The sequence below is a fragment of the Nicotiana tomentosiformis genome, chromosome 6, assembly GCF_000390325.3.
Source record: "Nicotiana tomentosiformis chromosome 6, ASM39032v3, whole genome shotgun sequence".
In the NCBI taxonomy this organism is placed as follows: Eukaryota; Viridiplantae; Streptophyta; class Magnoliopsida; order Solanales; family Solanaceae; genus Nicotiana; species Nicotiana tomentosiformis.
Window position 1 is genome coordinate 127,286,457 of NC_090817.1, and position 10,816 is coordinate 127,297,272.

General features: G+C 32.6%; 1 protein-coding gene across 1 annotated transcript; it reads right to left on the reverse strand.

The window, feature by feature from the left end:
* Nucleotides 1–1,384: 1,384 nt before the first annotated feature.
* On the reverse strand, nucleotides 1,385–5,035 carry LOC138894742 (protein DEEPER ROOTING 1-like). Its single transcript, XM_070179471.1, has 5 exons — nucleotides 4,994–5,035; nucleotides 4,139–4,192; nucleotides 3,959–4,034; nucleotides 2,244–2,854; nucleotides 1,385–1,555 (listed from the first exon to the last, which is right to left on the reverse strand). Exons 1-5 carry the CDS (start codon nucleotides 5,033–5,035, stop codon nucleotides 1,385–1,387), a joined length of 954 nt encoding a protein of 317 aa, XP_070035572.1.
* Between the last annotated feature and the right edge of the window lie 5,781 nt (nucleotides 5,036–10,816).

The following is a 10,816-nucleotide window of genomic DNA, read 5'->3' on the forward strand; positions in this document are numbered from 1 at the left end:
GAATACCGTATTATATTCGTTCACGATAGATTCAATACCATAGGAATATGAGGTTGATATATTGTGGATAGACGGATAGTATTGTGGGAACATGCTATTTATATAAACGATCCGGTCAAGTAGCAATCATAGATAATTTGAATTAAATGTGCAATTACGAACCCAATAGGATTGACAAACCGATCATAACCCTGGAATCTTCATCTCCTTTGATTAAAATCCAACCACAATCGCTTGCTCCTAATTAATTTAGCTAATTACTTATTTATTTTTCGCAATAGTAGATTAGTAGAAAAATAACATTATTGATTATTTTGGACAATTAATTGATTTTAATTAGCTTAGTTAACGATTAATTTGAGTGTCTGTGGGTTCGACATCCAACTTTCGAGTCACTTTATTGACGGCCATGTATACTTGCGTGTACTTGAGGAAATCAATAGAAAGTCCCACATTTGAGGTAAATTGTTCTCTAACAAAGGCGACTCAATACCTATAATTCCAACGCGAGACCCTTTTGGTTAAGAATGAAAGACTAGTTGGAAAGGTAGGTGTTCGGCATGTCCCTTGCTTGCGAACTTCTTTAGTAGGGCGGAGGTGCCATTCCTCACGTTTACCGTTGTCCCCAGACTACTCCACCACAACTTTTGTCGGTGAACTTTATTCTTATTATTCTCGAGGTTGGGATACACAATACGGAGTATATCTTTTAACTCCATTTTTCTCTTTTCTTATTAAACATGAAAAACGATTGCTACTGTGGGTAGAGGAGAGAAAAGTAATCAAAAATCGAAAAAAACTCTCCTTTTACAAGCAAATAAAGCATATATATATATATATAATGATTTAAATCTCATATGAATATTTATGGAAGTATGAGATATACTAACCAATTGAAAAACAATGTCAATACCAAAATTAAAAGACTAGAAAAAGATTATTTTTGCAGTAGACACCTGGGAAAAAAACCCAAAAAAGTACAAATCGCAAGAGTAATTCTTCCATAACATAACACAACATGTGATGTATCCATCGGGGGATACAACCATGGAAAAATATGAGTAAATTAAGAAGAATTATCCTGCAAAAATAAACAAGTTGCCATCTTTGTACACATTCATTTGCCTGTGAAATCATCTCCATCTTTGAAAGCCAACGAGCCTTGGAATTAAACACATATGGTTTGCTAATTATGTCTTATTTCTTCATCTTCAGAAGAAAAAAAAAGAGAGTATTTTTTGAACATCCCATTTATCCATAAAGGCCTATTAAATTTCCAGAACAATAACTGCAAAAAATAAAATAAGCTCTTGTCAACTTGTGATTAATCTGAAAATAATAATAATTTGAAGCTTGTTTTAATCTAAAGCTAATAAGTAAACTTTTACTCACAATCAGAATCAGTCTTCACCCACTTAGATCCATCACAAGTTTTTTCCCGTTTTTTCTCCTCTTGTTCTTCCTTTGGTGCACATCGGTCCTCTAAATATCTCTTTGTTGATACTCGAGTTGCATTTTGAGGGTTTATTTTCTTGGAAAGTATTGTCCTTAAAAGCTGCAACAACAACATTTCATTAAGAAAATGAGTTTCCAAGAAAAAAAATGCAAATTTCAAAATTGCAAATATAAATATTTTCTCCGGTACACAATAAATGACCATTTTACTTTTGTCACACTCATTAAGAAAATACGAACTCCTAGAGAAAAAAAAATTATTCACTAAATTAACCTTAATTAATTATTAATTTGACACATTGGAATATGTAAACAAGGGCAAATTTTGAAAAAATAAAATTAATTCCTTCTTTAACTATATATGTAAATTGACACTTATTTTGAACCAAAATAAAAAGGTAAAATGGTCTCTTATTGTGGACCGGAAGGAGTAACCAGCACATGCTCATGCATATTAAATGTGAAAATTTATTGAATTTATATTTTATGCACCGATGTGTAAATAATTTTTATATTGTCGAGTTAAATTGACATATTATTCTCTCTCTATATTAAGTGTGACATGATAACATGAGAAAGAGAGTATTGAACTATTATAACCGGTACTTAAAATGATGGTTAGTGTAGTACATAACAATACAACAATAACAATAACACAAGTGGAGTCTGGGAGAGGATAGATTTTGTCCCTACCCTAAAAAGTTAGAAAGGTTGTTTCCGATAAACCCTCGGCAGAAGCAGTCACAAACAGATATTATAGTGCATAACTAAGACTCAAATTTGTTTACCTTCTCCATTCTTGATTCCGGAAATGTATCTCGTAAACTAGGAGTAGGAGCAAAACCACTTGAGCAAACAAACATTTTCTTGAGAAGGAAAGAAATGGATTTCATCCCATTTACTTTCTTTTTATTCGTCTTGCAAACATGATCCTTGCATCTTCCAATGATTGCTCTAATAGTTCTATCAATTTCTTCCTCATCGTAATTATCATAATTATCTGAGTAATTAGTACTGCTAAATCTGCTGGAAGAAGCCCTACGATCTACTTCCAAACTTGAAGGGCAATTAAGGAATCTATCCAATGGGAGATCACCATCTTGTCGTCCTTGATCAGCTAATTTAGCAGCAGGTTTTTTTGATAATAACTTTGTTAATTCTTTCTGTAGTTTACCAACTTCTTCAGGTGTGAATTCTGCTAAATCTGGAGAGGAACTTTGCTCATTATTATTATTATCATCTAAGATTATTTCATCCCGATCTTGATTTTGTACGTTTTGGGCGCTCTCTGATTTTTCTTTGAGATTACTGCTGGTTGTACCAAAAGTTCCAATGGCCAATAACGAATCAGGCCAACCGTTGAATTCTTCGTTGCGAGGACGTTCTTGATTTGTCTGATCTATAATAAGAAACAAGTTAAGGGAGTTAGCAAGAAGCTAATTAACCAATTTTCTAGTTAAGGAAAATTAATTAGGCAGAACAAAAAGACAGTTTGGTGCACTAAGCTCCCGCTATGCACGGGGTCCAAGGAAGCACCGGACCACAAGAGTCTATTGTCCGTAGTCTTACCCGCAAGAGACTGTTTTCACAGCTCGAACCCGTGATATCCTGGTCACGTGACAACAACTTTAATTTACCATTTACGTCAAGAATTCCCTTCTTAATTAGGCAGAATAAGGTTAATTAAAAAAGGAATGTAGAGGGAAATTAATTACTTGTGTGTCAAGGGAGACACTCCAGCATATTCTCCCAGTTCGAAATTTTATTGTCTTCTTGGTCGGAATTATATCAGCCTTAGTGTTTGAGGAGAGAATAAATGAACAAAATCCTCCATTTATGCCGTCGTTTAAGTAAGCTTGGGATATGCATTTTCATTAGGTCGACAACTATTCTAGCATTTGTCGAGAAACTGGTCGGACCAAATTTGATTCAGTTACATATTCATAGATTATAGATCGCAGTGGCATCCATGCAAATATTCTTTTAGTTGCCCATGCATAAATGATGAAGGGGCGGATTTAGTTTATGAGCTATAGGTTCAGGTTGAATGCAATATTTTGACACTAAACACAAATATATATATATGAATAACTACTTAAATTATAATCAATATTAGATTTTGAACTCATAATTATAAAAGTACAATGCATTCAGTGCTAAAATTTGTAAAATTTGTATCCATCAAGTTTAAATTCTGAATTCGTCTATGATGTGATGCAGGTATGGTAGAAGAGAACCCAAGATATAAAGTAGTTGGAATCAAAATATATAATCTTAAAGTAGTACTATTACTATATGTTTTTTACTTCTTTTTTTTTTTTTTTTTTTTGCATGTATACACATATTTTGAGCCAAATTAATGAATTTAGTTCCATCCGATCTTGGTCTATCAAGTATACCGCAGTTATCTATGATAGCATATGCATGTTTGCTTTATCCCTTAGAAAAAGGCAGCCAATAAAAGGAGATGTTTTTTCTGCTAAAGATGGGGAAGAAGGCTTACTTTTGGTTTGAACTGCATTATGCATTGATCTGTTTCCTTGTCCGCCATTGAACTTATTTTGCATCCAGCTAAAGAACTGCAAACACAAAACAACCAAATTATAAACAACCATAAAAAGCTTTTATTTTAGACCTTCCATTACCATAAATAAAAGATTAATGCTTAGATTATACCAATTACCTTCATATTTGAAGGAAGCTCTTTGATGATCACCTTTGAAGTTGGTGATCTGATCTGTGGAACAAGAGAGAGAGAGAGATATTAGCTAGAAGCCAATGAGAAGAGAGCTTTGCTAGCTAGTAGTTGTAATAAATAAAGAAGAGAGTGTTAGGAAAACCATGGCAAAATAGAGCAATTCTATTGGTTCAAGTTCCTAAATACGGCTCTTGAAAAATCCTAGTTTCATCCAACTTGATACTCTATCAAGTACTACTATGCGTCTATATTCATCAATTTAAAAGCTGTCAAAACATTAGAGGGTAATGGGAACTATGCTTGTAAGTCTCGAGTCAAGAGTCCCAAATACCAAGAGATGTACCAACTAAAGTCAAGAAACATTCTACTATCTTCTTATATGGACAAAATGAAACTACCCATTTTTACCTTTTTAGTAAAAAGATACACACATTGGAGAGAGTGACCAAAATGTTAAAAAGGAAGGCGGTGGAAGTGCTGAGATTCAAGCTGACTGCTAATCTTGAGGCAACCTTTTTAGCTCAATGAGACCATTTGCTATCCAACGGTTATGGCCACGACATGAGTTTATTTCTAGACCCTTTTATTCCTAGTTAAATCACACGAATATCTAGCTAGCTCCAAATTTAAGTATTTAGTAGTAGTAGCTAATTTGCGCATCTCGTTCTAGTCTGGAATTTTCTTTTCTTGATTGTGTTGCTAGAGTCATACCTTAAGTGCTCAAGATTAACAAAGCAATAGACAAGATCTTATTTTAAGCATTCAATTATGTCTCATATGTTGGTGAAGGGAATAGACTTTTGTGTTGCTACGTGTATGGTTTTAAACAATACTTTTCACCTCATAGGCAAACTTTTGAGGTTGACCGTAGTCCATGTCCATTTTATTTATATAAGATTCCTTATCTTTTTCTTTAATTGCTCAATAGTGGTAAGAATATCATAGAAGTGATAATTGAACATTATTTTTTATTTAAAATAGCTCAAGTAACATCAAACACTAATGTAGTGTCACTTAATTTGCTTGGTCATAATACTCGTAAACAAAGACTGAGGAAGAAAGATAATGCTTTATTTGTTTTTTTTTTGTCATATATCTTTTTAAATTTCTTTTCATATATTGCTTGATGAAAGCAAAATGATTACAAAAGAATTTCAAGAAACCATAGGTTTACTATTTTGACTAGTGACTAGCTATGAGACTAACATGTCAATTTGCTTATATTCATTAATATTTAGTACACTTGCTTTTATTCATGGAGATTTGGTTGTATATCTGAAGTATTCTTAAAATGGAATATATGTATATGTAGCAGGCCAGGGACAAGTAGACAGCCATAATATAGTTTGCCCAGCAATTCATATCCAACGCCCAGAAGCAGCGCCCCATCACTTCGGGTCTGGTGCTCCAAACTCATTTATAATTAATTAAGGAGGTTATATTTCCAGATTTTTAAAAAAATCCTAGAGTACTATATTTTTGTCCCCCCAAAAATTAAAATTAAGACGTTTGCCATGATCAATGGTCAAATTTTTGGGGTTGAATTCGAAATTGATTTATTATGGTTAATTCTGAAAGTAAAATTTACACATAAAAGTTAGAAAAAATACTACAAAATACAATATTTAATATAAATAAATGAGAACACTAAGACTATTGTATTGTATCGTATTGTTATTTTAAATACAATGTTTGTTTTGATTGTTACTTAAATTTTATTGTATCGTATCGTTAAATCTGTCGTTACATAATGACGAAAAATGCCACTTTGTATAACGACTGATTTGGTATGGTCGCGTCGTTACCTTATTTTTTTCTCTTATTTTGCACTTTCTTATTATTAAATAATTATATTTTATCTTTTAACTTACTTTTTTATATAATAATATTTCCTCGTACCCTATTTTTTTTTGTAATATTGTAAGTTTATTCTTCATATTATTGGTACATAACATCAAACAACAAGGACAAATGATACAATCTATCCAAATATTATATTCGTTAAAATAATATAATATAATATAAGATAATATAAGATTATACATTATAAAACGATATATAACAACCATCCAAACAACTCATAAAAAAACAATAATATAATATTAAACTTGAGTCTTAATATGAAGAGGAAAGAGTCTTCCAGAGAGCCGTCCTGCCTTTCTTTTATTTTTATTTTCTCTTTATTTTTCTTGTGTTTCTGTTTGTATGTTAAACATGCACAAATAACACGGAATATGTAATTTTACAAAAAAAAAAAAAAAAAAAAAAAAAAAAAAGAGAACACCAGGTGTCGGGACATCAAAAGCCCATCAAATGATTTTGGACCAACACGTGCACCAAAGAGGTCGGGTTGACTTATAAGTGAGATTATGATAACTAATATCACCACAATAATAATATAAATTAATCTCTTTAAAATGTGGTTAGACTGTGATTAAAGAAATTGATGATACAAGGACCTGCAGACCTCCACGTTCTTTCCTCTTTGCGCGGTGCGAGGCTTAGCTCTTAAGAATGAAATGATAAGTTCTCACTGTTATGCACAGTAACTCTCTTTTAAACAATTGCTGATATGATTAAAATAACAATGGCTTAGTCTTATAGTTTTCAACTCTCGCGAAATTTTCTCATTTCTTACACTTCACACAAAATATTAAGGTAAAATTACATTTTTGGTACCTATTTTTCTACCTTTTTTTTTGTTCACAATTTCTTCACTTGTGCACATAATAATGTCACGATCAAACTCTATGTTTATAGCACTACTTGTGTTATATATTGAGACAATGGTGGATCCAGAATTTTATGGTCGTGAGTGCTTCATTTTTTAACGTAAAGTTACTATCGAACACATAACATAAGTGCACAATTATTTAAACACGACAATAAAAGAGTTAAATAAAAGAATTACACTTAATATTATCATTAAAAAGAGATTTCAAGTCACAAGCCACAACTGTGCTGGACTTTTTATATTATGAAAAAGATAATATAATAGCATTATTGCTTACACTTACAATTATTTTTCAAATTAAACTGTTAGATAAAATTTCAAGAAGGGCTTGGAGTCTTTTGGAAGCTAATTTTTTCTATTATTATCTATAACCAACCAGATAAAGGAAAAGCAAAAAAAAAAAGAACTGAATCAAGAAGCCAGCAATGAAGTCTGTCAAGAAAAGAAGGAAAAAAAAAGACTAGTTTGGGGGTAAAAATGTCGTATGTGCTGAAAAGAAACGACAATAAGACCTAAACTATAAAGAGTAAAATGCACATAAAATTGGTGTAGAATGGAGATCCGAACCCTGGCTACCCGCATCAATAATCTCTCAGCACCCACCCTTTGCCAAAGCAACCAAATTTTGTATGCTGGGTGCTTTCTTATTACATTTATTGACTTCGTCATATTTTCTATATAATTAAACATACTCCGCGTCGGGGTTAATGGGTGCTCAAACACCCACAAGGCTTTATGTAGATCCGCCCCTGTATTGAGACAATATGCATGCTTATGCTAGGTGGTGGCCTAGCTCGGCATGCAACGTTGTTATGAATGAAAATAGCCAAGAGACTATGGTGAAAGGCACGTTCAAAAAATTAGCAAACTACGCGTGGATCCGAATTAGTGGGCTTAAGCAATGTACTCCTAATTGAGGAATTGGCTAAAAAGGTTAGGGTATAGCAAATAGTACTAGTACCGGAGGCGGACTAATGTGTAGCCTTAAAGGGTAGCAGAATCCTGTAAACTTCTTCAGAAATCTTTTATATATATATAAGTTTAAAACTTGATACGTTGAATCCTAAGGGCTTGTTTGGTACGAGGGATAAAGAATAATTAGTCCCGAGATTAAATTTAAGAAGAATTTATCTCATGTTTGGTTGAGAGAAAATTGTGGTATAATTAGTCCTGAGATTAGTTATCTCTGAATTATAGTGTTTTTTATTCTCATGAAAAAGTGGAATAACTAATCGCGGAATAACTAATTCTGAGATAACTTCTTTTCAACCAAACGACTCCTAAAAGTCTTTAAAGGAGAATGATTGAGTAGAATACTGGTACCCGTCACGTTAAAATCTTGGGTCCGCTTCTGACCGGTAAGCTGAAATTGTTAGAACCTCCTCTCTTTTTCCTTTTTTTTTTGGGGGGGTTCTTTTTTAATGAAAGTGGTAAATAGCAAAACGAGAAGACTTTAGCGTCACCAATTGTATTACCAAAAACTTATAGACCTCAAAATGGTTTTAAAAGTACTAATTGCAGAAACTTGAGGATCATACAAAGAAGGAAAAACAAGATTAATCGTCACTGATCCTGTCATGAACTTCCTTAGAAGCTTAGTTAATTTATTTAAGATCCCCATCATTCCACCTTGACCTCGAGATATGCATATATACAGGGAAAAGATAATGAATAGTACAAAGAAGTCACTCCCACCAATAAGGTTAAAAAGCATATAAAGGCACATGTGGGTTGATTTCTAGATTTCGATATGGTGAAATTGCAAAAGAAATCCAACCTTATTTCTCGCAATGGGTATATGTGACTTTCCAAATATGGAAAGTTTCTCCACCTCGCTTCTATTAAACTAAGGCATTGAATTATGTGGACCTCTCTACTACATAAAAATAAAGTGCCCCTACGATTTCAGTTTGACGGGCTATATATCTCGTATCTCATTGAATCTTCTTCTACTTTTCATCTCTTTTTTTCCTAATTTATTTTGAAACAAACAGTTGACTACCACTATTAAAAATTCGATAAAAACCGATCAAGGTCGACCGACCAACTTTGATCGGTCAAAAAATTAAACTAAGATATTTAATTTTTATTTTTTGACGAAACCGACCAACTTTGGTCGGTTTTCTTTGGCGCAAAAATGCGGGAAACTATTTTTGAGTCCCGCGAAATTTATATTTCAAGAAACCGACCAACTTTGATCGGTTTTTCAATTAAAATAAATAAAAATTAATATTAAACCGACCAAAATTAGTCGGTTAATTCGGCGGGTCATTTAAAAAAACCGACCAACTTTGGTCGGTAATTTTACTTTTTAATAAAACCGACCAACTTTGGTCGGTTATTTTCGTGCAAAAATATAATTAAAGAGTATAAATCAAATAAAAGACAATCTTAAAATAAAATGTACCAATGGTCTAGTAGTAGAATAGTATCCTGCCACAGTACAGACCCCGGTTCGATTCCCAGATGGTGAATCTTTTTATTACATAATTAAAATACCGACCAACTTTGGTCGGAAAAAATCGACCAACTTTGGTCGATTTGTTTTGCAATATTTTTTTTTTTTTGAATTTAATTGACCGACCAAAGTTGGTCGGTAATTTCCGACCAACTGTGGTCGGTATTCCTTTCCGACCACAAAAATACCGTCCACACGTAAATGGTCGCGTTTTGGTCGGTTTTTGGCCATTATCGACCAACGTTGGTCGATTTTTACCGAATTTTTAGTAGTGTACTAAAGGACAGACATGTGCCTAAAGCCTTCCGTATTCACGTAGGGTCCGGAAAAGGGCCGCAATCCAAAGGGTGTAATGTAAATATTCTAAATTAATACAAATATTAGTAACTGCTTTCACGGCTCGAATTCATAACCTATAAGTCACATTGAGATAACTTTAACATTGCTGGCTTCTCTTAAAAAAACAGTTGACTACTGTGCAAAATATATGGTCCCGGCTCTCAACTTGAGTTAATTTGCAGTATATAATTTATAAGTATGTAATTGGCACATTTTTCAGGCCAATCAAGTGAACAGTAATTTGACTTAAATCTACTTAATTCTTGTTTGGGCTAAGAAGCACGAACTCAGCCTACCACATGTTAGGCATAAGTAAATTGGAGCCCAATGCTACATAGCCCATACCCACACAAGACCCAATATGAATAGTTAGCAACTCTTCATGTTTTTTTTTTTTTTGTTTTTTTTTCACTTTTAGCCCGCGCCATAAACTTTTTCCATTCGATAGTAAAAAAAATTATATAAAATTTATATAATTTTTGTATATAACATACATAACGTATATTTTTAACTATTAGTTTGAGAGTTGTTATACAATGTTACTTTGCCGCTCTTCGTAGATATACCGAGTGCTTTGTTTCCATAGACATACCACTTACATTAGGTTTGAATTTGTTTTTTCAGACAAACAGATGAAAATATTGTAAATCGAACAACAATTGAGCTTATCTATGTAATCAAGATCACCTACTAAAAACACGTTACTATCCCTATAATAAAATATTTACTCAGAAATCAAATATCATCCATTTATTTGTTTATAAGTGCAATCAGCAGAATACAAATATTTTTTGGATTCCCATATATTTGATCAGACTGCCCTATATACTTGTTCAGGACAGATAAGGGAGACAATAGATATAAACTGAGAAATCAAAATTCTTACTCTTAATCTGTTACTCCCTCCACCCTCCGGTGCTCTTTAATTGATTTTTTGAATATTTTCACACATATTAAGGAATTTACTTTTTAATAATAATTAACAATAAAATTGACCATATTAACCTTAATTTGTTCATTGAAAATATAACAAATATTTCTAGGCTCTTTACTCCAATGACAACTTTTAAAAAAAGAAGTTAATTCCTTCTTGATATCTGAAAAAATCAAATATTGTTGACTACAAAAAAGG